Here is a 27,678-nt window from a genome sequence, read left to right as displayed (position 1 = left end):
TATTAATCTCATGGCTAACATAACTCAATTTTAATGTTATGTTTCAAATTTTATTTCTCATTTTTTTTTTAAGGGGTCGAGTTTTTTTCAGCATCTCAACATATTTCGTTCCCTCTTTTTTTTCTACTTTTTTCACAGCTTATATTTTCACAACTTTTTAAAGTCTCATTGTTATACTCTATTGCTCTATAACAGGGCTTCCGTTGAAACCAGCATTATGTTGCTTCAACTTACCCTGTATAAATATAAAAAAAACAAGTCCGAAGTTGAAAGAAAGCAAACTGTGTTTTCTGATATGCGAACCGAAATTGCCAATTCTGCGATGTTATTTTGTTGTTGCAATGTTTGCGGCAGAGTTATACCAACGCTCAGTATCCCCTTTTCCCTGGTTTACAAAAACATTAGCTTGACTTACCTATACAACTGCCATCTGGTTGCAGTGTAAAGTCATTGTAGCATCTACATACAAAGGAACCAGCAGTGTTGATGCAGGCTTGGGGACAGCGGTCTATCCTCAGGAGGCATTCGTCTATATCTGCACGAAATCAATCAAAGCATGTTATTCCTTCATTCGTTCATTTGTGGTTTAGGCCAAAAAAAAAAATTTGGTCTCTGGTCAGACCAAAGTTCCAGAATTGATGCGGCCACGCGGCTGTTTTTTTGGTTGTTTTTTTTGCTTTTTTTTTCCTTCAAGCTTGGATTGTACAGACAAGGTGGGGTACTATTTTGCTTTTTTGTGTCCTCATGTACATTGGTGTCCTCCATAATTTGCCTTGGTGCTTTCGATCATTTGCCTTGGTGCAATTTCCCATTCCTTGGTGCTCTTTGTTAAAAAAAATTGAGGTGTGGAAATAGAGGGCGCTGTTGGAGCTACCGCGGAACATTTTGGGGAAAAAAAAAGATCGACACGCATGATTAAAATCGACGCGCGCGTTGACCAGAGACTGACTTATTTTTTTTTTTTGGCCTTATATAAAAAATTATTTCGTCAGTGATATTTTAAAACGTGGAGGAGAAAAAATCAAGATGCCAACATCAAAACATCATAGGCTGGCCGGACTCAGCATCCAAACAGCTGTGCGGCATGCCAAAGATCGCCAATCCTGATGGAGATGTACGACAAAGTTGGCTGCCACCCACCCTCTGTCAGAGGCCAGCACCGGATAGGACAGGATTCAAAACGTCTGGATCAGAGATTTGCTTTAAAAATAAATCTTCTCACCAAGACAAGAAAATCCGTCTCCTTGAAAACCTGGCATGCAGCGGCACGTAAAACTGCTCTCAGTGTTGCTACATATGGCATCTTCGGCACAGTTGGCAGTTTGTAGCTCACATTCGTTGATATCTACTCGTCAAAAAAAAAACACGGAGGAGCAAAGTGGTAAGGGGGATTTTAATACACAAGTACTATCATTTAGATATCTGCGGGGGCAGCTGAAAAATTAAAGTGAAATTTCACATATACTCTAGACGCAATGATGGTACCAAAGCTACTTCAAAACACCCTTTTCATTTGAACAAAATTTTTAAACAAATATTCATGCAAAAGAACATTATTTAAATTACAATACCATACTCGCGGCGCGTGCAACATCACAGTAAAGAGAAGCAGAACGATGAATTTCATGTCAAGCAATGTAAACACACTTTCCCATTCTTTACCTTCAATTTATCACAAATCAAGTTGCACTTTGTTAGAAAAACGGGGTCGGCATTAAACAGCGACTACAAAAAAAAGGGGAAGAAACACAATAAATGGCACACACCATTGCAAGATCTTCCATCAGAGTGCAGCGTGTATCCGGGATTGCACGCACAGGTAAAGCTAAAGAGATTGTTAACGCAGGTCTGGTCGCAGCCTCTCCCGCCCTGGCTGGCTGGCTCATCACGGTACAAGTCGCACTCGTCAATATCTACAAGAAGATTCCACAATAAGGAATGTGTTACTTTGCCAATGTCCACTCATCAAGTAAAAAGGGATTGCAGTAACTTAAAGGGAAAATACAACATTTGCAAACATCGAAAAATGAAACTACCAAGTTGTTACGAAATACCTTACTAGGATGTTGGTAAATGACATGCTTAAGCATCCTGTAAAATTATGGCACCTGGTGTGAAGCCATTTTCAAGAAAATGGTATATTTGTATACATTTCCAACGCTGGTCGGCCGATCACCGTTGGAAAAACCTAACTATTTTTCAATTATACTGCACCAAATTTACCTTCTTTTCTTTTAGTATAAATTTTGTTTTGCTAGCTATTGGTTCCATGCTCATGAACGGGTGCAGGCCAGCTAGACTGGTTCCCTTACCTTACAATTTTCCGGTATGTTTGATCCATTTCATCTTTAGTGGAGTCAGGGAACCACACTACTTGAATATTTTTGTTTTTCTTGGTTTTTCCAGCATTTTCGAACACAAAACTTCAAACATGTCAGTGAAACACTATTTGATCTATTATACTAACCCCCCAAACAGTTCATTTCTGAAAATTACAGCAAAAGCCAATGATGTACATTCCCTTTAAGTAATAACTGAGAGGGGAGGCAAAACAGGTTGAGCATTTTTTTCAGAACCTCAAAAACTCACAAACAAAAATAGTTGTCACATAGTGCTACCGTAAACCTTTATCTTTTTAAAATACAAAGGAATCTGATTACCGATGCAGGTTCTGCCGTCTCCCGCCAGACCCTCAGGGCAGGGTCCACAGGTACTGTCCAGGGAGGGTGGATCCTGATCGGTACAAGCCACTCCCAGGAAACATGGGTTGACTGCGCAGGCATCGTAATTCAATTGACAGAACTCCCCGGTCCAACCGGGTGGACACCGACACAGTACTACCTATTTGCGGGAGAAGAAGTGTAGTTCTCTCAATGAAGGGGGAAAAACAAAGCAAAACAACAATACAAAACCAGGCAAAATATCGATGCGGGTGTTTCTTTGCACTGAATAGACAAGGAGTGCTGAAAACCAATGTGAGAACCTGTGTGAGGCAATGCGTGTCACCCAGTCTGAGTACCATCCAGAAGCCGCTGTCCAATTTTCTTTTTTCAAACGGATCGGGTTTCCCATGTTCTGATTGGTCTATTACATGCATGGGCCAATTTCATAGAGCTGCTTAAGCACAAAATTTGCTTAAGCACAAAAACGTCTTGCTTAATAAAATCAGGTTACCGGCCAAAACTCCATGCGATCGTTATGCTAAGTAAACAACAGCTAAATACCAGTCACAAGCAAATGTACATCACATGGAGTTTTGGCCGGTAACCTAATTTTACTAAGCAATGTTTTTTCGTGCTTAAGCAAATTTTCTGCTTAAGCAGCTCTATGAAATTGGGCCATCTAATGCCCTGTTCACATCAGCAGAAACCCAGCATAACTTTTATGTGTTGCAAAAAGCGTTACTTCCTCACATAGTAAAATACAAGTAGGTCTTCGTGAAAAAGTCTTCACTAGGATTCGAACACAGATCAACTAAATAGAAGATATTAGTTCTGAAAAGAACTTGTCCTGCTTATTATCAACTTTGCTAAGTAGTTTTTTTTGTTTTTGTTTTTGTTTGTGTTCTGATAAGAACAGTCCTGCTGTAAGTTCTAAACGAACTTGTCTTTTTAGAACTTACAGCAGGACTGTTCTTATCAGAACAAAAAAAACCAACAACAAAACAAAAAACAAAACTACTTAGCAAAGTTGATAATAAGCAGGACAAGTTCTTTTCAGAACTAATATCTTCTAAGCAGTAGTTATTACCACATGGTGTTACCGCAAACTGAAACGATACCGATACCCCACCATGCAAAGCCTCAAATCTTATGACTAAATAGAGGTCACGACTACTTCCAACCAGCCTATATAAATCTGCTGCCTCACGTCGGTTATTTATATACCTTTCTTCCTTATTCATAAATACCTAAGACAGTTTACCCATTCCTACTGGGTCAAGAGCCCGTCACGTGGCCGGTTTTAAACGGTTGATAAAGACCGGCTGGCTAGTCTTAAACACTTTTCCAGTGTCAAATGAACTGTGGACTCCTATGAAATCTGGTGCCTTTTGCCGTTTTATTGGTTGAACGTTCACAATCCTCACGCAATACCACCAGTAAGTCATTATTTCATAGTGATAAATTCACACTACACCGGCACAGCTGCGTTGTGCGCCACATCGCGCAGTACCGGCGACGCAAGCGCCAATTCCCACATAAGGAGTTCCAATTCCCACATATGGAGTTGTTTACGGCCAGCTACACGCGAGAGGGACACACCATTATATAGCTGGACGGGTGTCCCGAAAAATAGAAATTAAAATTGTTGAACAAAATTGTTCTGACTTGTTTCGACTTTTGGACTGAAAAGTTTAGATTTTTTTGACCGAAAAGGTATTTATGAATGGAAATAGATGCTTGGCTCGGGTAATAAGCATCCAGACTCCAACCGGTCTTATTAAACATGTTTACCACCACACCATCACAGTACTCACCCCGAACCGTACTTGCAGGAGATCGGTGCCCACAACCTGATTGTAGAGACACGTACCCCCATTCATACAGTCACACATCTTGACAATTGCCTGGGTTGTTGTTTTGGATTTCCCATCCGTGACCGAGATGATGACTGAAACAAAAGATTTGTCTACAGGCGTCCAGGTGAAAAGACCACCTACAATGAAGGGAAAAAAAACGCATTTCACAGATTGTTTTACAAAGAGGTTAGAGATTTATATACAAAGAAGTCGACATTTTTTGTACTTTAACCCTCAAGGGCCAGAGGCGGGGGGGGGGGGCAAAATTCACCCCCTCAACTTCTTCCGCGATACCCTTGCATTTTTTTCCTGATCCGAGCTTTCCTGATTTTTTTAGCCTCGAGTATTGCGCATCTTTTGATACCAACAACCTAAAATTCCAACCATAAAATTGCAACCATGGGTTACCGCGCAGCGAAAACTGAATTTTCCCTTTATGTAATCTGCAAAGCAGAATTACCATTGGTGCACATGAATAACTAATTAGCCATAATTCCAAAACCCTTTAACCTATAGTCATGAAAGTTATTGGGTATGTTCATATTAAGTTGTTCTATGCATGCACCGAGTTACATAATTTTTCGTCACTCAATGGCCGAGATCTGAGGGGAGGGGGCAGCATCTCCCCCTGGCTGTGAAATGATCAAAATAACCCGGCCCCTTTAGGGTTAAGAGCTATGTGAATATATCTGAAAACGTATTGTTCAGATCTTATACAGCCATCACGTAGTAATGGCCAAGGAGATAGGAGTTTTGGATCATTTCTCTGAATCATTAATTAGATATTGTGGTTAATTGGCTCTGTCATGGACAGAAGATTTTCTTCCCTAACGCTGGAATTATCCATAAGTAGTTCTATACTACAGATGATCCAACCTTGCGCTGTGATGGATGCACCAGGTACTGCTTTCTCCAGCAAGTAGGTAATGCTCTCCCCTTCAGGATCGGAGGCTTCAATCTGCAGCACGAAAGTCTGTCCGACCTCAACTTCAATAATCCCTACTACGGTCAGGTCTGGTGGGAAATCGGCTGAAGAAAAAAAACACAAACCACTGATTATAGATTAAAACTGATATCAATAAGCATCTGGTGCATAGTTCATCAACTCTGATTGTTCGATAGATGATTGTAATGTGTATCAATTGTTGACAAAAAAAAAAACAGTTGTAGAGAAGTTGTTGATGTCTGCGTGAGTTCACTCTCCAACAGGTTTAGGTGAAGATTGAGAGAGATAATATCGTGTGAAATAACGACCCCCAACCTTGCTCCCTTTTGACATTTTTATGGAATCTTGACCCCGGACTAGGCTGTTGTTATGTGGACCAAAGCTACGCAAAACGGAGCATCAGTCCGCAGTAAAAGGAATCCAAATTTCAAACTTCACCAAGTCATACCGTGGAGGAAAACCATGGTCCCACAAACTCAGCTATCCAGCAAAATCTCTGAATCTGTGATTTTCTGCCTTCTAAATACTTGTAAGAAACTGTACATGCTACATCAGCAATTATAAAATTCCTTTTTAGATCTATTTAAATGAGGATGCTATAATAAACTCGATCTAGCGCTACGTTATTGTGTCTGACATTTATAAGGACAAGCATCTCCTAAGATGGAATTTGCGACGGGGTGATGTAAATCAATATTAGGTTTACAAGCAGGAGGTCGTGGGTTTGAGTCCCACCCGAGTGATTTTTTCCAACTTTTACTCGGGAGGTAACACACTGGGTATGCAGTGTTTATACGTCGGTGAAGGGCAAAACCTTATATTGACTAGCTGATTGATTGATTGATTGATAAATGGTTTATTAAATCAGCTTTCTCGCCACCTGTAGCGGAATTATGTGAAGCTGTTACAATATATATTAAGAATGCATTAATTTAAAAATACTAAAAAGTAATCATTACAATTATACTATTAAGAAATAATAAAGCAAAATTTAAGGACCCCAAAATTGATAAAATAGCAAATCAACAATTACATGATTAACACATTAAGATGCAGTAAGAAATTGGGTGAGTGGTAGGGGGAAAGGACATATGGTGGGTAGGGAAAGGCTACATTATTCGGGAAGGGAATGGGAATCCACAATAAAGTTTGGAATATAATTTGGGATATTAAGATGAGGAAGTTTAAACATCCAAATTATTATTTAACATTTAAAAATCTCAGACACAGTGTACAATGTACAAATAAATAAAAATCTCAAAACATACAATGTAGTTCAGCTGCTGTCAAAAATTACCTTAGCATCTCAATCAGTATATTTTAATGCATGCAGCTACTCTATTTCTTATGATATTCTAATGACAAACCTAGCCCCAAAACTTACAAGCTGACTCCGCGAGTGCGAAGTTCTCCTCAAACTGCTTCATTGTGGCTTGCCCAACGGCTGCGTCCTCCATTGCCAGGGTGTCGTACACGCATAATTGGTTGTTGTCACAGATAGTCATAGCCTCTTGAAGCTTGCTGGCGTTAACACTGGCAAGCAAGTCGCCAAAGAAAAGAGGTGTGAAGCTCAAATCATTGAATGTGTCCCAGCTCTCACTGGGAGACACGTAGTTGAAGAGCGAATTCGTGGTGCTCACACGCCCTGAAAAGTAATGTGAAGAACAAATGCCCACGCATTCAGCAAACAAAGCAGAGCAAATTATAAAGTTGAGAAAATTGGAAAGTTGATATATTTTCCAGTGGAATGATTTAAAAAAGGCAATAATGCTGTGGATGTTTTCTCAACTATTATCCTTTTGGCTTGAAATCAACATTTGTAAGTCGGTGCTGTCAAGTAACAACCGAAACTCTTTGTTAGAATTAGCGGCAGCAGATCCCATAATATCATTGAGTCCTCTTCTGCAAAAGCAAATACCCAGTAAATACTTCCCGGAAAATTTGAAACTTGGGGCATGGACGGATATGTGCATGGGTCTAGAATGGAACCAACAACATTATGTTAAAAGGAAAGTATTATGCAGTCAATTTATTAGATAGGCCTATAGCTCATGTCTTTCATAAGTGGGAACACGTCCTGGGTGTCACTTACAGGATTCCCCGAACGCAAAAAAGTCTTGCTCCAGGAATTCTCCATCTTGACCGGTTGCTGGCTGCATGGTACCGTCACGCTTTAGAGCATCGTTACTCGGATTGTCATCCCAAACACCTGTGGAATGCAGAGATTAGAAATTAGATCTGTTGGAAACTGTAACCAAATAAGTACAAGGCAGTTTGAAGAGGCTATTTTTGTTTTAATGAATTACAGGGAAGTGGTTACTTTACCGAATATTCCTTTGGTATGTCGCTTGAAGTGCGGGTTCAGCAGGACAGTGATGTCACCAATACCGTTATTTGCACTGACCAACAACTGGACGCCGGCGTTGTACGTCATCTTAAGCTCCAACGGATTCGTTTTCTTGGACGCTCTGAAAGCGCCAATCTTCAATGCTAACATGAACAAAGGAAGACCATAATTTATTTTTTTGCCATAAAAAATTCAGTCAAAAATTATTGATCGTAGTACCCTCAGCTAATGGATTGGGCCCACCCACTAACCGTATTGGGTACGCTGGATGGTTGGGGGTAGAAAGCTGTCAAAAATAAACAGGAGGACACAGACACGAGTCTTTACCGAGTGAAGTACTCGTGATGTTTTTTCTTACAAGCATATAAGGGGCAAAACCAAAAATAGAAATTAAAGGATTCGCCTCACTGACAAAGTTGACACAATCAATAGGGAAAGTTTTCCATTTGTATTAGGTTGGTAGGTACACTACAATAATTAAATGTTTCTCAATCCATTCCTTTTTACAATTAAGTGAAAGGGTGTACATTTTAGCTGGACCACTCTCACCTGTGATGTCACCAACTTCAATGCCTATTCAATGCCTATTCGCTGCTTAACCCAGATTCAGCATGTCCAGGTGAGAGAGGCCAAAGTAAAATCTACACCCTTTCACTTAATTGATTGCATTTCGGGATCTAGGGACCCAAATGGAATGGGGGTAAAAAGGAGTGGATTGAGAAATATTCAGGCTTTAATGTAATGTATAATTTCATTAAAGAAAAAAAAAACATTTAACAGTTTTAATTATTTGTTTTCTAAATGTTTTTTTCCTCTAAACTCTGCATTATTTTTGGCCGCATGCAGTCAATGACATGCAAAGTCATTTTTCGTTTCTTTGCCGTTAGCACGTACTCGTCCTTATAGGAGTGTTCGCCGATCGTAAATTACTCCCACGGTATCAACACACTGCTCACTCCAGAGAGGTTTGGCTGGCAGCTAGTTTCCAAAAAAGTTATAAAATCAGCGAGTTAAGGCCCAAATGAGGTCTAATTTCCAGTTTGAGGTACACAGCTCATGTTTCGAAGGACCCAAAATACTTACTCTCTTCTGTTAGAGTGACAATATTCCCGTTGATTGTCGTGATGAAGTCTGTGGCTTCGGCGTTCAGCCTCATTTCAATCTGTAATAAAAAAAGTGGTTGTGCTTAAGAAACCCCACAAATAAGAGTCCGAAATAGATCACTACTCAAGTCAAATTCTTTGATACTGATTGATTTCATATTGTTCACATAAATCTGATAGATAAATTTGTGTAAAGCCTATTATTATAAAAAAAAATTGAAAAATCGCTTTTTCAAGACCTTCGAAATTTCACTTACTCTTGCTTCACCAACCAACTCTGCAGCGAATGCTGAATAGTACGTGGCGTCGGCGAGTTGTTGTGTTTTGGAGTTCTTGGCCCGCTTGGTTCGGCCTTGCAACTCGAACTGTCTTTGCCCGGCGTCATCGTCGATCTGAAGCAGGGTGTATTCTCCGAGACCGTTGAAGGTGTAGTCGACACCGTCCAGGATTCTCACGTGGGGGTCTCCACTCGACCAAGCTGAAGCAAAATTAAACAAGATGTAGGTCTCAAGCGTTCACTTTTATTAACGTGTGTGCTGGTACATGCTTGGGGTGATCGAAGCAGCGTAGGCACTACAGAAGGGTGGGGATCGAGGGGGTTCGGGTGGGGCTCACGGTGGGGGTTGGGTGGGGGTTCATTGTGGGGTCTGAAATTGATGTGCCCAACTTTTCGAGTCTAATTGAAGAAGCTTCAAACCGGTGGGGTTGCATGGGGCACTTTGGGGTCTCATTGTCTATGGCGGAACTCTCTTCCGGTTGAAAGCAATAAAAAGCTCACTTATGCCTTCCTAAAAATTCTGGGCAAGAGAGGGGACGCTCAAAAGGGAAGGGGATAAGTTTCGACTAAGGGGAAGCATGTCCCCGCCTTCCTGTTTTTAAAACATGGATTTGCTTATATCTAAGCAAATCCATTTTAGTTTGAAACAGAAAAAAATATACTTACTCCACTTGTATGGTAGAAAGTTTGCGCATGTCATGGGCGTTCGCCTCCGAGTGTAAACATCACAGAGATCGGACAAGTCACAGCAGTAGTAACGAGCCATCACCTCCTCAGCTGGTACATGAGAAAAAAACACCAAAAAATACACCTGATTGATATAATTGATTGATAAATCTGGAAGTTCTGGACAACAATCACAGTGCTTTATACCGACAGAGGTACCCCAAACCACTGACACTGGAAAATGATGCGTGGAGTGGTTAATCCTATTCTGAAACCTTGTGTTTATAGGTGGATTGCATTCAGCAGACATCCTTGAGGTTTTTTTAAACATTTATTCATTAACAATAGATGCACAAAGTCTATTCGTAGTTTCCTTATAAAACAATAGCGCAAACCTCAAAGATAGATGCAGTGAAAACGATCTATTGTCCTCATACTCGTATACTCGAACTCGATCTCGAATATCAAAATACTCGGACTCGAATATCAAAATACTCGGACTCGAATTCACGGTACTCGTTCGCGAGAAGCAAAGTACTGGAACTCGACTATTCAATATCGAATTCATCAAAGTACTCGTACTCCATTATAAGGACTCGGGGAAAATCGAATACTTTAGTTTTGAGTGAAAAATATCTCCTCATTATTTCTATGCAGCGAGACAGAATTGGCTTTCAACAATTGTTATTCAAAAGTAGTTCGTAACATCCATGTTGCTGAATTTGGTGTTTCAGTTTCAACTCATTACTTGACATTTGAATTGTTTTCACTTATGTATTCCATAAAGTACAGTCACTCGGACTCGGGTACCTGTACTCGTTGTCAGAGGTCAGAGTACTCGGATGCGAGTGGCACTCGGATAAAAAAAAGTACTCGACTATAACAGAGGAGAACATTGAACTGTAAGATAATTGCCACACTTGATAAATATCAAATTCAATAAGCCATTTGCGAGTTAAATTTGAATAAAATCTGGAACGCTGACTTAATCCAATGCTTTGCACATTTTAACTTTGCATTCTCCCGACCAAAGAGACTGTTACTACATCACGTGATTCGGGGCAAGCCTTATGCTAGCAACACCCAGCTCTGGCATGGTCTGGTGTCTTTGTGCCATTCTCACCCATTGTGAGCGATGTATTGATGCTGAGCGTCTCTTACGTAACTATGCAAGAGCTTGCCCCGAATCATGTGATTAGCAACAGTGTCTTTGGTCTGGAGAATTCAAAGTTAAAATGTGCCAAGCATTCTGAGCAAGTCAGTGTACCAGATGTTATTGAAATGTAAATCCCAAAGGGTATAGGTTACTCGCAAATGGCTTATTCTCCTTCCTTGGACTTGTTTTTTATCCATCAGTTTTGTTGCAGTCCAGCTGTGGTGCAATTATAACAGACAAAAATAATATGAATTTTATCACTACATGCTATTCAAAGATGCTGACTTCAACTCTTAAAAGTGACACTCACACATCCAGCTTTGGTCGTCTGAATTGGAGGAGGAGGATGGGAGAGGGAACTCCTCGAAGACCGAGGCAAAGCCACCGCTGCACACACCGATGACAAAACTACCAGTATCCATGTAGCAACATTTAGGTGCCGGCAGGCCGTCCAGCTGATTCACATGCACAAAGCAAATGGCTTCTAAAATGAAAACAACCCAAAGAAAAAAGAAAAGTAAATTGACTAATTTAAGAACTGATACTCTTATTTAATAAGAAGTATGATTCTCACCAGATTCTGATCAAGCTAACTAGATGTGCTACTTTATTCTAACACAAGTTTTCAATTTTCTTGATTTTGTTAATGAAATAAACCTCAACCTGGGCACAGATTCAATTCAAAAACTAACTAGAAAGCACTCAGAGAACGCAAACCTCTGCCAAGGCTAAACAATTCCCCGCCGTATTGTCAGTACACCAAAAAGAAATGCTCGCATGAATGGTGAAGAATCCTTAACAAAATCCTTGATCCAGATTCGGATCACTTCCAAACTCTAATCGACTTGTACTTGTACCAAGATCACCCCTTAAATGTTGTTCATGCAAATCCGTCCATAGCTTTGTGAGTTATCTTGTTTACAGACAATCCAACCAACCAACCAACAAACTAACCGAATCCGATGAAAACATAACCTACTTGGCGGAGGTAAAAATTGGTGATCAGTTTTTCCCTTAATGTGCTCATTTTTGTGATCTAAATATTTCAGTGACCTGGACTTTGTGCACTGAAGGGTCCTTAAATGAAATTTGAGCAAATTTACCATTTTCTGCCTGCCCTGGTAGCCGATCGGTCGCGTTGACAAGCACGAAGCGTGGATCCAGCAGGGCCATGTCGTAGCTACACGGGCAAGTGTGGGCCGACTCCTCGAAGCGTGCCTGGAAAGAGCCGTCTCGCGTCTGGCGACTGTTCCAGTCCAGGCAGTACTGGCGCGGGTTGACATAGTCCTCGGCCAGTGTGTCGGTGCGGTAGACCCATCGGCCTCGCACCCCGGAGTTGCCGATGACGCTGTCGGGACGGAAGAGCGAATCGCCGGTGAGGGGCAGGTGGACGTTCTTGCCCGCGGAGCCTCCGTATGTGAAACCCTGGATGACGTTCTTGTTGGGGAGGAAGTCTGGGTCCCAGTTCATGCTGCCAGGACCGTAGTTGAGGATGGCAAAGCTGTGCCTACCGTCCGTCACAAGCGCCGCTTGAAATGTATTAGTCTCCTGGAGAATAGATTCAATTAAAATCATGCCACCACTAGAAGTAAGGTCTTTTTAAGCATTTCAGTGGATTTTACATTTGAAAATTGTTACTTTAGCTAGACTCTATTTTTTAAAAAACAAATTATAAATGGAAACTAATGAGATGCATTATAATAATTTTGAAGTTAAACGAAGAAATTGACTAAGCGGGGTTTGAACCTGCGCCCACTGGATTGTCATTCCGGTGCTAGCTACCAACTGAGCTATCCAGCCATTTGTGTTGGCGGTTCCCAATTTGTCCCAATTTGTTCAATTTGCGCTATGGAGAGACGCCATAAACCCGTAGCCATGCATATAGCCAGGGATCACGCCCAAAGTCACAAAGCTATAGCAACTTTTAGGAAATAGCAAACGGGCATCACTCAAAGAGGATACTTTTTTTTTATTACAAACTTATCAAATAAACCACAAAGGGAAACTGACTGGGTGCATTAATAGTATTTAGACTGTTTTAGATAACAAAAAAGTTGTCAAGTTTCTAACGGATGCATTTTAGTGGCATTTTGTGTTTGAATTTTATTTAATACAAAATTATGGGTAGAAAACAAAATTTGGCGAAATATGGAACTTACATTGGATAATGATGAAACGGCTTGGACGTTACTCCAGGTTACAACCAAGGCCCATACTGCCGAGAAGTTACCGTACTGAGCCCCGTGCTCAGGGTGATCTGATATCATAGAGCCGACAAGATCCAAGATGTCAATGTCACCGCCAGACCAGGCAGTGGTTCGATTAGCCTCGGTGTACACCTGTCAGAGAAGTAGCATCATATTGTTTAAGCCTTTAAAAGTATGACAATAGGAGATAGTGATTGTCAAAATCTTACATATGAAATTGCATTTGTAGCTATTTCTTGGCAAACGCATTCCTTTGCTATGTTCATCCACTGTTACTGTGACTGGACTTGTGAATGGACTTATAATGGAATTGACTATATAATTATATCTGCCCGGTAGGATTAATCAGTTTTGATATCGGGGCCTTATTTCACGTAGAAAATATTTATTATTTGATTATTAAGTAAGTATCAGCTGAGACCCACTAATGAAGAGCATCAAAAATTGCATGGCATTTTAAGGTCCAAGGGTGGAAACTGGATTGATAAGACTAACGAAAACTAGCCACATAGGCTTGGTCAATACAGACAGTTTGAAACATTTACTTAATTGAAACTTTATTGGATCTCTAGCTCGAAAAAAACCCACACGACTAATCAACTCACGTGGTAGAAAACATTCCTTGTTTCGTCCAACTCAGTCGCACTGACATCCGCCCAAAACGGAGCAATCATTTCTACGTCACCAGGGAAGTTGCTGCTCCGGGCGCTGGGGAAGAATCCTTTGTCAAAGCCTTCGTCGTTGGTCAGAATGATCACGCCATTGTCTGTGAACTATTGAGGGAAAACCAATACAATTATTGCAACTTGAATCACACATAATCTTCTGGGTTTTTTTCTCACAAGCCTCGGCTTGATTAAACAGCCTCATGCTCTTTTTATTTTCTTGTACATAACTCATAATTTAGTTCCAAGCGGATATTACTATTTATTATTATTATATTCGATATATAGGTATTTTTTTATTTTCCTATTTACCAAATTTTCTTTTATTATCGATGTATTTTCCAAAAGGAGTATGGATTAAATGTCTTCCTGAATTGAATTGAATGGAATTGAATATAATGTATTGATTATTCCCAACATTGAGTGCATAGAATTGTAGACGACTTGTTTGTCCTTGTCCATAGTGTATGTTTGTTTGTCTGTCCGTTGTAGTTCGGCAAGCCTCACATAAGCAAATTTGTTTGGGCTACCTCAGCTTTACTGGACTTTATTATTCTTTTTAAATACATTTTATTGTTATACGCTCACTGTGCCACGTAGAGGATATAAACGTTCCGAATAAAACTAATTAAACATGAACATTTTTGAAAAATTATTAACCGCTCATATTCGTCACCGTGAAGTGACACTAAAATAAAAAAATCATTATTTTACGATTTCGATTTTTTTCCTGATTTGCGATTAATTACACATAATCTATCACCTCAAGAAGTTACTGAACACATAGTTAATTAGTTTTGTCAAAACATTAATTAACATTAATGAACGTTTGCAACTTAATGGGTCAAAACCGGAAAATGCATTTTCACGAAGTGTACTATACCATTCTTTTGCATGTAAACTGCCTGCACACTACGCGTCAAAAACGGGTTTTGCATTTTCACGAAGTAACACAAATGTCACGTGATACGCGCTACTCACTTCTGGCGTCATCACGAAGTAGCGCTAACCCATTAGCTAATACACATGGTTAGCGTCACTTCATGAAAACTCGAACAGCGCGTATTCTGATTTTAGAGTTTTTACGAAGTGACATTAAGGTTAATTAGTTGATAACTCATTAATATTATTTGTTTTCAATAAAACTCATACATAAACGTGACATTCAAGATCCCAGCTTTCAGACAATGTAAAAAAATATGAATTTTGAGGCTAATACGATGTTCAGATCACCGTTTCAAAACATCACCAACTTAAATCGCTTGTATCTCGAAACACACATTTTCCACTTCGCGGGGGTTAAGGTCACTTCGTGGTGTCGGTGAGGTACACTTAGCATCAAGTGCCTGGTGGGTGGCGTGTTGGTGAAGGTATACATTGGGATTATTGTCACTAGAATTGTGAAACTACATGATGCGGGTCGATAAGCTGTCTCTTACTGGACAACAAAAGAAAATCCAAAACTGCCACCCGATACTAACATATATCTTGTCCTTGAGATTATCCCCATACGGGAAGTAATATGGCGGGTTGAAGGTTGGCGACACCAAATCTTTCTCTGATGGGTTTCCAGACTGTTCAGACAACAAAAACATAATACTGATTCATATTATCTTGAAATATAAGAAACTAAAGCAGGCGAAATGCTGCTGCAGAACTGAAAAGATATAGGCCACTTTAAAGGGAATATACAACATTTGCAAACATCGACAAATAAAACTACCAAGTTTTTACGAAATACCTCACTAGGATGTTGGTTAATGACAGTCTAAAGCATCCTGTAAAATTATGGCACTTGGTGTGAAGTCATTTTCAAGAAAATGGTATTTTTGTATAAATTTCCAACGGTGGTCGGCCGACCACCGTTGGAAAAACCTAACTATTTTTCAACTACTGCTCCAAATTTACCATTTTGTTCAGTCAAACTTTTGTTTGCTATTGGTTACATGTTCATGAACGGGTGCAGGCCAGCTAGACTGGTTCCCTGACCTAACAATTTTCCGGCATCTATAAATTGATCCATTTCATCTTTAGTGGAGTCAGGGAACCAGACTACTTGAACGGTTTTTGTTTTTCTTGGCTTTTCCAGCATTTTTGAACACAAAACTTCAAACATGTCAGTGTAACAATATTTGATCTATTATACCAACCCCTCAAATAGTTCATTTTTAAAAATAACAGCAAAAGCCAATGATGTACATTCCCTTTAAAGTAAAATAAAAGAAGCGTAAATGGGTGAGAATCGAACCTCTTGCTAACTGGTGGTGACATTTTATTACTTAAACATAGAGCTTGCCGGTGTTGGATTGCCTGATCACATGCAATATACAATTCCATATCAAAATCAATGACTTGAAATGTTAACATCGGGTTGATTTTGCATTTGTTTTAATACCTGTTGGGCTGCAAGTGAAAGCAATTCATCGCCAGCCCCTGCCCCGAATGGAATCTGACCAAGTTCTGTTAAAAGAAAAAAATCAGAGAAAAACATTATCTATGGGAAAACACAAATTTCAGGTTTTGCTTGTCTAACCAAGCATTAGATTGACTGTATTTGAAATAACGATTATCATTATTCATCGCCAACATTATTGGTAAGGAAGAGGCTTGGTATAACAACCGAAAACTTTACCTAGCCATGAGTAAAGTGTCAGACAGCCTTTAACGCACTACCACGAGATATTTAAATCTCAAATCTCACCCGGATTAGGGCCGTGGCATATGGGGACGAAGTCCGGGCAACAGTCACCGAAATCTTCACAGTCAGCGTCACAAAAGCATCCTCCTTGACTGCCATCTGAGTAACAGCGCTGGCTACAGGAAGCTATAATAGTGGAAGGAATAATGAATGCTAAACATTTTTTAAACTAAACTAGGATCCAAAAGTAGAAATCTTCTCTACCCTGAAAATGACAAAATCCAGTTTTAAAAATGTTCTGCCACCGCCGATTGGCGTATTACATGTGCAGGTGTTAGTAAAAATTATACTCGCTTGTTAAGTACACAATACGACCCCAATTTAAATCGTTCAGTCGCCAAAGGTTCATGAATTTGCTTTGTTTCATCTCAAAGGCCTTTTCGTGACCGTAGACTTGAGTCAAGGCGTATGGCAACCCGGACACGAAAAAAATACAATGCAAGTGGCAGGCTCGTTGGCTCCGGGCGCCGTCATCAGGGGTGTAATTCCCGGGGTGGGGGTGGGGGTGGGGGTGGGGTGGGGGTATATACCCCCACACTTTTTGACTGCGGGGATGGGCTACTGAATCATCCCCCACTTTTTGTGATGAGAAAAAAAATGAGGATTTTGAGGTTTTTTCCGAACGCCCCAGCAACTAAAATGTATTCAACAGCACTGGAAAGTGGAGAAACAAAGTACACAAGCTTTTAAAAATGTAAGCGCGAGTATACACAATTGATAAAGAGCGTCCAAGTATAATGTGGTGTCCAGCCCGGCCCCCCCCCCTTTTTTGGAATGGCCACGGCCGGGCAATTTGGGCGTTTCACGGGCCACCAAGAGTTTGCTACGGAGAGTTCATTTTTTCTCGTGCATAGTGGGCGATGGTCGGCGACAAATTCGCAGCGCGGGACATTTCAAATTGTTCCGGTCAGTAGTTTCATAAGCGTATGATTCGAGTACAACTTTTTCTTTTCTTTGTATCAATATGGTGTTTTTAGTAAGGCGGCAGAACGCTATACCAGAATTTGTAACCACTTAGCTATAGTTGTTTGATGACACTCATTTAGCATGACAGCATAACATTCTTTAGGATTTTGGTCATCCCCCATCCGCCCCTACTCGCCAGCAAAGAATTACGCCACTGGCTTTTAAACCTAGAGTGAAATTTTCAATATGTACAGCTGTAGCTGTCAACCCCCGTATATGAAACGTCGACTTCGCGCGGCAGCTTGTGCCGACATGACAGAATGTACAATCTTTTGACATGGGTTTCAGAACCGGGATTTTAGCTTCGCGGAGTTTTGAACAGCGGTGTTATTTACATTCTCCACTTTGTTCTTACTCCCTCTTCCTTTCCCCTTCCTTCTCCACTTTTTCTTTGGAACACTGGTGCCTTGGGCCTACGGAACACTTAATCCGGGCCTGGACAGGATACGACAGGACACAAGACACAATACCACAAACCTTTTTTTTTGCTTATCGGCAAACGTTGAAAAAAAAAATGGTCCTTGATGATGATTAAAAACAGTCTTCGACTTTCTACTTTTAAAGTCACTGGGAAAGGTCGTGCTACTATAATCACCTGTTCCAGGGACGTCATTTTCTGATGTGCGTGTGCAAACAGAAGTGAAGTCGGAACAGCAGTTATTGGAGTTTGCACACTCTGAGTCGCAGTAACATCCTCCTTGACTGCCTGAGGTGTAACATCGATTAACGCAGGTTGCTGAAACCGAATGATTATTGATAAGTCTCCAACGAATTGAGGGAGTGACGGGTGAACCTTAAAATGCTCACTATAACAAAAACTGCATGCTGAGTTTATCCCGAAAGAAGAAACACATTTTACTAGATGTGATCAGAGCGAAGTATTAAAAAAATAAAGAGTTTACCTGATATTGGTTACACACAAACCTCCAGGAAGCTGAAATATTATTGCAGTTTTGGCACATGGCATCTCAATAAAATCCATCTTTACTGCCCACTGATAACATATTATTGAATCTGCTGAAACGAGGTTGTTATTATAGGTGGATTTAAATGACCTTCTCAGCCAGACAGCCTGAATGAGTTACTTAATAATTCATAAAGTTTCAATGGCAGACCTGACTGGAGCCAAATCTGCAACACACATATTGCCTTCCAAGATAAGCAATGGATTGTGCAATCTCTGCGACATGATAGCACAGTGAGAAGATAACTAAGGATGCAACAGTGCAAATAAATTCCCATAGACACTAGTGCTAAATGCCCATACTTCAAAATATACTACATTGCATACCTTCTGGGCCGCCATCGCCTGGTGAGGCAGTAGTTGGCCCTTGGTCATCTCCTGATGTTGGTCCTGACAAATGAACGTATGTAATAACTTAAAATGGCTACTAATAAAATCATACTGCGATTACAAAGCATTTAAAAGAATACAAATTGGAAATAAAATACTACATTTTATAATGATATACTAAGACGAAAACGAATACTCTCATTGAACTAGTAAAGCAATAAAAAAAATACTAAATTTTTAGAGGAACATGTTTAATAACATTTTGCATACATCCAGTGCTAATATCACCTGATGAGGCAGTAGTTTCCACTTGATCAGTTACTGTAGTGGTTCCCGAGAAATGAAAAAGAGGATTTAAAAGGACGAAAAGTTGAAACAAATAAAAATACAACATTTTATGATATACTACACATTGCATACCTCCTTGGCCGCCATCGCCTGGTGAGGCAGTAGTTGGCCCTTGGTCATCTCCTGATGTCGGTCCTGAGAAATGAATATATGTAATAACTTAAAATGGCTACTAATAAAATCATACTGCGATTACAAAGCATTTAAAAGAAAAAAATTTGGAAATAAAATACTACATCTTATAATGATATACTAAAACGAAAATAAATGCTCTCATTGAACTAGTCAACAACAAAAAAAATACTAAATTTTTAGAGGAACATGTTTAATAACATTTTGCATACATCCAGTGCTATTATCACCTGATGAGGCAGTAGTTTCCATCTGATCAATTACTGTAGTGGGTCCCGAGAAATGAAAAAGAGGATTTAAAAGAATGAAAAGTTGAAACAAATAAAAATACAACATTTTATAAAGATATCCTACACATTGCATACCTCCTGGGCCGCCATCGCCTGGTGAGGCAGTAGTTGGCCCTTGGTCATCTCCTGATGTCGGTCCTGACAAATGAAAATATGTAATAACTTAAAATGGCTACTAATAAAATCATACTGCGATTACAAAGCATTTAAAAGAATACAAATTGGAAATAAAATACTACATTTTATAATGATATACTATGACGAAAACGAATACTCTCATTGAACTAGTAAAGCAATAAAAAAAATACTAAATTTTTAGAGGAATATGTTTAATAACATTTTGCATACATCCAGTGCTAATATCACCTGATGTGGCAGTAGTTTCCATTTGACCAGTTACTGTAGTGGGTCCCGAGAAATGAAAAAGAGGATTTAAAAGAATGAAAAGTTGAAACAAATAAAAATACAACATTTTATAAAGATATCCTACACATTGCATACCTCCTGGGCCGCCATCGCCTGGTGAGGCAGTAGTTGGCCCTTGGTCATCTCCTGATGTTGGTCCTGACAAAAGAATATATGTAATAACTTAAAATGGCTACTAATAACATAATACTGTGATTACAAAGCATTTAAAAGAATACAAATTGGAAATAAAATAGTACATTTTATAATGATATACTATGACGAAAACGAATACTCTCATTGAACTAGTAGGCATAAAAAAATACTAAATTTTTAGAGGAACATGTTTAATAACATTTTGCATACATCCAGTGCTAATATCACCTGATGAGGCAGTAGTTTCCATTTGACCAGTTACTGTAGTGGGTCCCGAGAAATGAAAAAGAGGATTTAAAAGAACGAAAAGTTGAAACAAATATAATACATTTTATGATATACTACGAATTGCATACCTCCTGGGCCGCCATCGCCTGGTGAGGCAGTAGTTGGCCCTTGGTCATCTCCTGATGTCGGTCCTGACAAATGAATATATGTAATAACTTAAAATGGCTACTAATAAAATCATACTGCGATTACAAAGCATTTAAAAGAATACAAATTAGAAATAAAATACTACATTTTATAATGATATACTATGACGAAAACAAATACTCTCATTGAACTAGTAAAGCAATAAAAAAAATACTAAATTTTTAGAGGAACATGTTTAATAACATTTTGCATACCACCTGATGAGGCAGTATAGTTTCCATTTGATCAGTTACTGTAGTGGTTACCGAGAAATGAAAAAGAGGATTTAAAAGAAGGAAGAGTTGAAATAAATATAATACAACATTTTATGATGTACTACACATTGCACACCTCCTTGGCCGCCATTGCCTGGTGAGGCAGTAGTTGGCCCTTGGTCATCTCCTGATGTCGGTCCCGAGAAATGAATATATTTAATAACTTAAAATGGCTACTAATAAAATCATACTGCGATTACAAAGCATTTAAAAGAATACAAATTAGAAATGAAATACTACATTTTATAATGATATACTATGACGAAAACGAATACTCTCATTAAACTAGTAAAGCAATAAAAATTTTTTTTTTTTTAGAGGAACATGTTTAATAACATTTTGCATACATCCAGTGCTAATATCACCTGATGAGGCAGCAGTTTCCATTTGATCAGTTACTGTAGTGGTTCCCGAGAAATGAAAAAGAGGATTTAAAAGAATGAAAACTTCAAACAAATAAAAATACGACATTTGATGAAGATATCCTACACATTGCATACCTCCTTGGCCGCCATCGCCTGGTGAGGCAGTAGTTGGCCCTTGGTCATCTCCTGATGTCGGTCCTGACAAATGAATATATGTAATAACTTAAAATGGCTACTAATAAAATCATACTGCGATTACAAAGCATTTAAAAGAATACAAATTGGAAATAAAATACTACATTTTATAATGATATACTATGACGAAAACGAATACTCTCATTGAACTAGTAAAGCAATAAAAAAAATACTAAATTTTTAGAGGAACATGTTTAATAACATTCTGCATACATCCAGTGCTAATATCACCTGATGAGGCAGTAGTTTCCATTTGATCAGTTGTTGTAGTGGTTCCCGAGAAATGAAAAAGAGGATTTAAAAGAATGAAAAGTTGAAACAAATAAAAATACAACATTTTATGATAAACTACACATTGCATACCTCCTTGGCCACCATCGCCTGGTGAGGCAGTAGTTGGCCCTTGGTCATCTCCTGATGTCGGTCCTGACAAATGAATATATGTAATAACTTAAAATGGCTACTAATAAAATCATACTGCGATTACAAAGCATTTAAAAGAATACAAATTAGAAATAAAATACTACATTTTATAATGATATACTATGACAAAAACGAATACTCTCATTGAACTAGTAAAGCAATAAAAAAAATACTAAATTTTTAAAGGAACATGTTTAATAACATTTTGCACACATCCAGTGCTAATATCACCTGATGAGGCAGTAGTTTCCATTTGATCAGTTACTGCAGTGGTTCCCGAGAATTTATAAAGAGGATTTAAAAGAATGAAAAGTTGAAACAAATAAAAATACAACATTTTATGATATACTACACATTGCATACCTCCTTGGCCGCCATCGCCTGGTGAGGCAGTAGTTGGCCCTTGGTCGTCTCCTGATGTCGGTCCTGACAAATGAATATATGTAATAACTTAAAATGGCTACTAATAAAATCATACTGCGATTACAAAGCATTTAAAAGAATAAAAATTAGGAATAAAATACTACATTTTATAATGATATACTATGACGAAAACAAATACTCTCATTGAACGAGTAAAGCAATAAAAAAAATACTAAATTTTTAGAGGAACATGTTTAATAACATTTTGCATTCATCCAGTGCTAATATCACCTGATGAGGCAGTAGTTTCCATTTGATCAGTTACTGTAGTGGTTCCAAAGATGAAAAAGAGGATTTAAAAGAATGAAAAGTTGAAACAAATAAAAATACAACATTTTATGATATACTACACATTGCATACCTTCTGGGCCGCCATCGCCTGGTGAGGCAGTAGTTGGCCCTTGCTCGTCTCCTGATGTCGGTCCTGACAAATGAATATATGTAATAACTTAAAATGGCTACTAATAAAATCATACTGCGATTACAAAACATTGAAAAGAATACAAATTTGAAATCAAATACATTTTATAATGATATACTATGACGAAAACGAATACTCTCATTGAACTAGTAAAGCAATCATAAAAATACTAATATTTTAGAGGAACATGTTAAATAACATTTTGCATACATCCAGTGCTAATATCACCTGATGAGGCAGTAGTTTCCATTTGATCAGTTACTGTAGTGGTTCCAAAGATGAAAAAGAGGATTTAAAAAAACGAAAAGTTGAAACAAATAAAAATACAACATTTTATGATATACTACACATTGCATACCTTCTGGGCCGCCATCGCCTGGTGAGGCAGTAGTTGGCCCTTGCTCGTCTCTTGATGTCGATCCTGACAAATGAATATATGTAATAACTTAAAATGGCTACTAATAAAATCATACTGCGATTACAAAACATTTAAAAGAATACAAATAGGAAATAAAATACTACATTTTATAATGAGATACTATGACAAAACGAATACTCTCATTGAACTAGTAAAGCAATAAAAAAAATACTAAATTTTTAGAGGAACATGTTTAATAACATTTTGCATACATCCAGTGCTAATATCACCTGATGAGGCAGTAGTTTCCATTTGATCAGTTACTGTAGTGGTTCCCGAGAAATGAAAAACAGGATTTAAAAGAATGAAAAATTGAAACAAATAAAAATACAACATTTTTTGATATACTACACATTGCATACCTTCTGGGCCGCCATCGCCTGGTGAGGCAGTAGTTGGCCCTTGCTCATCTCCTGATGTCGGTCCTGACAAATATATATATGTAATAACTTAAAATGGCTACTAATAAAATCATACTGCGATTACAAAACATTTAAAAGAATACAAATTGAAAATAAAATACTACATTTTATAATGATATACTATGACAAAAACGAATACTCTCATTGAACTAGTAAAGCAATAAAACAAATACTAAATTTTTAGAGGAACATGTTTAATAACATTTTGCATACATCCAGTGCTAATATCACCTGATGAGGCAGTAGTTTCCATTTGATCAGTTACTGTAGTGGTTCCCGAGAAATGAAAAAGAGGATTTAAAAGAATGAAAAGTTGAAACAAATAAGAATACAATATTTTATGATATACTACACATTGCATACCTTCTGGGCCGCCATCGCCTGGTGAGGCAGTAGTTGGCCCTTGCTCGTCTCCTGATGTCGGTCCTGACAAATAAAGATATGTAATACCTTAAAATGGCTCCTAATAAAATCATACTGCGATTACAAAGCATTTAAAAGAATACAAATTAGAAATAAAATACTACATTTTATAATGATATACTATGACAAAAACGAATACTCTCATTGAACTAGTAAAGCAATAAAAAAAATACTAAATTTTTAAAGGAACATGTTTAATAACATTTTGCACACATCCAGTGCTAATATCACCTGATGAGGCAGTAGTTTCCATTTGATCAGTTACTGCAGTGGTTCCCGAGAATTTATAAAGAGGATTTAAAAGAATGAAAAGTTGAAACAAATAAAAATACAACATTTTATGATATACTACACATTGCATACCTCCTTGGCCGCCATCGCCTGGTGAGGCAGTAGTTGGCCCTTGCTCATCTCCTGATGTCGGTCCTGACAAATATATATATGTAATAACTTAAAATGGCTACTAATAAAATCATACTGCGATTACAAAACATTTAAAAGAATACAAATTGAAAATAAAATACTACATTTTATAATGATATACTATGACAAAAACGAATACTCTCATTGAACTAGTAAAGCAATAAAACAAATACTAAATTTTTAGAGGAACATGTTTAATAACATTTTGCATACATCCAGTGCTAATATCACCTGATGAGGCAGTAGTTTCCATTTGATCAGTTACTGTAGTGGTTCCCGAGAAATGAAAAAGAGGATTTAAAAGAATGAAAAGTTGAAACAAATAAGAATACAATATTTTATGATATACTACACATTGCATACCTTCTGGGCCGCCATCGCCTGGTGAGGCAGTAGTTGGCCCTTGCTCGTCTCCTGATGTCGGTCCTGACAAATAAAGATATGTAATACCTTAAAATGGCTCCTAATAAAATCATACTGCGATTACAAAGCATTTAAAAGAATACAAATTAGGAATAAAATACTACATTTTATAATGATATACTATGACGAAAACGAATACTCTCATTGAACTAGTAAAGCAATAAAAAAAATACTAAATTTTTAGGGAAACATGTTTAATAACATTTTGCATACATCCAGTGCTAATATCACCTGATGAGGCAGTAGTTTCCATTTGATCAGTTACTGTAGTGGTTCCAAAGATGAAAAAGAGGATTTAAAAGAACGAAAAGTTTAAACAAATAAAAATACAACATTTTATGATATACTACACATTGCATACCTTCTGGGCCGCCATCGCCTGGTGAGGCAGTAGTTGGCCCTTGCTCGTCTCCTGATGTTGATCCTGACAAATGAATATATGTAATAACTTAAAATGGCTACTAGTAAAATCATACTGCGATTACAAAACATTTAAAAGAATACAAATAGGAAATAAAATACTACATTTTATAATGATATACTATGACAAAACGAATACTCTCATTGAACTAGTAAAGCAATAAAAAAAATACTAAATTTTTAGAGGAACATGTTTAATAACATTTTGCATACATCCAGTGCTAATATCACCTGATGAGGCAGTAGTTTCCATTTGATCAGTTACTGTAGTGGTTCCCGAGAAATGAAAAACAGGATTTAAAAGAATGAAAAATTGAAACAAATAAAAATACAATATTTTATGATATACTACACATTGCATACCTCCTTGGCCGCCATCGCCTGTTGAGGCAGTCGTGGGCCCGAAGTCATCTCCTGATGTTGGTCCTGACAAATGAATATATGTAATAACTTAAAATGGCTACTAATAAAATCATACTGCGATTACAAAGCATTCAAAAGAATACAAATTAGAAAATAAAATACTACATTTTATTATGATATACTATGACGAAAACAAATACTCTCATTGAACTAGTAAAGCAATAAAACAAATACTAAATTTTTAGAGGAACATGTTTAATAACATTTTGCATACATCCAGTGCTAATATCACCTGATGAGGCAGTAGTTTCCATTTGATCAGTTACTGTAGTGGTTCCCGAGAAATGAAAAAGAGGATTTAAAAGAATGAAAAGTTGAAACAAATAAAAATACAACATTTTATGATATACTACACATTGCATACCTTCTGGGCCGCCATCGCCTGTTGAGGCAGTAGTTGGCCCTTGCTCATCTCCTGATGTCGGTCCTGACAAATGAATATATGTAATAACTTAAAATGGCTACTAATAAAATCATACTGCGATTACAAAGCATTTAAAAGAATAAAAATTGGAAATAAAATACTACATTTTATAATGATATACTATGACGAAAACGAATACTCTCATTGAACTAGTAAAGCAATAATAAAAATACTAAATTTTTAGAGGAACATGTTTAATAACATTTTGCATACATCCAGTGCTAATATCACCTGATGAGGCAGTAGTTTCCATTTGATCAGTTACTGTAGTGGTTCCAAAGATGAAAAAGAGGATTTAAAAGAACGAGAAGTTGAAACAAATAAGAATACAACATTTTATGATATACTACACATTGCATACCTCCTTGGCCGCCATCGCCTGTTGAGGCAGTAGTTGGCCCTTGGTCATCTCCTGATGTCGGTCCTGACAAATGAATATATGTAATAACTTAAAATGGCTACTAATAAAATCATACTGCGATTACAAAGCATTTAAAAGAATAAAAATAGGAAATAAAATACTACATTTTTTAATGATATACTATGACAAAAACGAATACTCTCATTGAACTAGTAAAGCAATAATAAAAATACTAAATTTTTAGAGGACCATGTTTAATAACATTTTGCATACATCCAGTGCTAATATCACCTGATGAGGGAGTAGTTTCCATTTGATCAGTTACTCTAGTGGTTCCCGAAAATTGATAAAGAGGATTTAAAAGAATGAAAAGTTGAAACAAATAAAAATACAATATTTTATGATAAACTACACATTGCATACCTCCTTGGCCACCATCGCCTGGTGAGGCAGTAGTTGGCCCTTGGTCATCTCCTGATGTCGGTCCTGACAAATGAATATATGTAATAACTTAAAATGGCTACTAATAAAATCATACTGCGATTACAAAGCATTTAAAAGAATACAAATTGGAAATAAAATACTACATTTTATAATGATATACTATGACAAAAACGAATACTCTCATTGAACTAGTAAAGCAATAAAAAAAATACTAAATTTTTAAAGGAACATGTTTAATAACATTTTGCACACATCCAGTGCTAATATCACCTGATGAGGCAGTAGTTTCCATTTGATCAGTTACTGTAGTGGTTCCCGAGAATTTATAAAGAGGATTTAAAAGAATGAAAAGTTGAAACAAATAAAAATACAACATTTTATGATATACTACACATTGCATACCTCCTTGGCCGCCATTGCCTGGTGAGGCAGTAGTTGGCCCTTGGTCGTCTCCTGATGTCGGTCCTGACAAATAGATATATGTAATAACTTAAAATGGCTACTAATAAAATCATACTGCGATTACAAAACATTGAAAAGAATACAAATAGGAAATAAAATACTACATTTTATAATGATATACTATGACAAAACGAATACTCTCATTGAACTAGTAAAGCAATACAAAAATACTAAATTTTTAGAGGAACATGTTTAATAACATTTTGCATACATCCAGTGCTAATATCACCTGATGAGGGAGTAGTTTCCATTTGATCAGTTACCGCAGTGGTTCCAAAGATAAAAAAGAGGATTTAAAAGAACGAGAAGTTGAAACAAATAAAAATACAACATTTTATGATATA

The 27,678-nt window shown here is 37.7% G+C and overlaps 1 protein-coding gene across 1 annotated transcript in view; it reads right to left on the bottom strand.

Annotated features, from left to right (window-relative positions):
* Positions 1 to 27,678, bottom strand: part of LOC119740045 — an 88,113-nt gene that overhangs the window by 8,524 nt on the left and 51,911 nt on the right. Inside the window, exons 77-117 of the mRNA XM_038215246.1 lie at positions 27,275 to 27,337; positions 26,852 to 26,914; positions 26,429 to 26,491; positions 26,008 to 26,070; positions 25,584 to 25,646; positions 25,162 to 25,224; positions 24,741 to 24,803; positions 24,318 to 24,380; positions 23,895 to 23,957; positions 23,472 to 23,534; positions 23,050 to 23,112; positions 22,632 to 22,694; positions 22,211 to 22,273; positions 21,788 to 21,850; positions 21,365 to 21,427; positions 20,941 to 21,003; positions 20,532 to 20,594; positions 20,116 to 20,178; positions 19,690 to 19,752; positions 19,265 to 19,327; positions 18,842 to 18,904; positions 18,146 to 18,286; positions 16,588 to 16,710; positions 16,282 to 16,346; positions 15,368 to 15,460; positions 13,827 to 13,994; positions 13,174 to 13,353; positions 12,118 to 12,562; positions 11,325 to 11,498; positions 9,859 to 9,969; positions 9,173 to 9,393; positions 8,896 to 8,974; positions 7,791 to 7,955; positions 7,558 to 7,674; positions 6,850 to 7,110; positions 5,396 to 5,548; positions 4,478 to 4,656; positions 2,661 to 2,841; positions 1,767 to 1,913; positions 1,223 to 1,345; positions 416 to 535 (exon numbers count right to left, since the gene is read on the bottom strand). Coding sequence (XP_038071174.1) covers positions 416 to 535; positions 1,223 to 1,345; positions 1,767 to 1,913; positions 2,661 to 2,841; positions 4,478 to 4,656; positions 5,396 to 5,548; positions 6,850 to 7,110; positions 7,558 to 7,674; positions 7,791 to 7,955; positions 8,896 to 8,974; positions 9,173 to 9,393; positions 9,859 to 9,969; positions 11,325 to 11,498; positions 12,118 to 12,562; positions 13,174 to 13,353; positions 13,827 to 13,994; positions 15,368 to 15,460; positions 16,282 to 16,346; positions 16,588 to 16,710; positions 18,146 to 18,286; positions 18,842 to 18,904; positions 19,265 to 19,327; positions 19,690 to 19,752; positions 20,116 to 20,178; positions 20,532 to 20,594; positions 20,941 to 21,003; positions 21,365 to 21,427; positions 21,788 to 21,850; positions 22,211 to 22,273; positions 22,632 to 22,694; positions 23,050 to 23,112; positions 23,472 to 23,534; positions 23,895 to 23,957; positions 24,318 to 24,380; positions 24,741 to 24,803; positions 25,162 to 25,224; positions 25,584 to 25,646; positions 26,008 to 26,070; positions 26,429 to 26,491; positions 26,852 to 26,914; positions 27,275 to 27,337 — 4,569 coding nt within the window. The remainder of the gene's footprint in view (positions 1 to 415; positions 536 to 1,222; positions 1,346 to 1,766; positions 1,914 to 2,660; positions 2,842 to 4,477; positions 4,657 to 5,395; positions 5,549 to 6,849; positions 7,111 to 7,557; positions 7,675 to 7,790; positions 7,956 to 8,895; positions 8,975 to 9,172; positions 9,394 to 9,858; positions 9,970 to 11,324; positions 11,499 to 12,117; positions 12,563 to 13,173; positions 13,354 to 13,826; positions 13,995 to 15,367; positions 15,461 to 16,281; positions 16,347 to 16,587; positions 16,711 to 18,145; positions 18,287 to 18,841; positions 18,905 to 19,264; positions 19,328 to 19,689; positions 19,753 to 20,115; positions 20,179 to 20,531; positions 20,595 to 20,940; positions 21,004 to 21,364; positions 21,428 to 21,787; positions 21,851 to 22,210; positions 22,274 to 22,631; positions 22,695 to 23,049; positions 23,113 to 23,471; positions 23,535 to 23,894; positions 23,958 to 24,317; positions 24,381 to 24,740; positions 24,804 to 25,161; positions 25,225 to 25,583; positions 25,647 to 26,007; positions 26,071 to 26,428; positions 26,492 to 26,851; positions 26,915 to 27,274; positions 27,338 to 27,678) is intronic.

This window comes from Patiria miniata, unplaced genomic scaffold, assembly GCF_015706575.1.
Source record: "Patiria miniata isolate m_02_andy unplaced genomic scaffold, ASM1570657v1 HiC_scaffold_4, whole genome shotgun sequence".
NCBI lineage: Eukaryota > Metazoa > Echinodermata > Asteroidea > Valvatida > Asterinidae > Patiria > Patiria miniata.
This window is presented reverse-complemented; position numbering and strand designations above follow the sequence as displayed.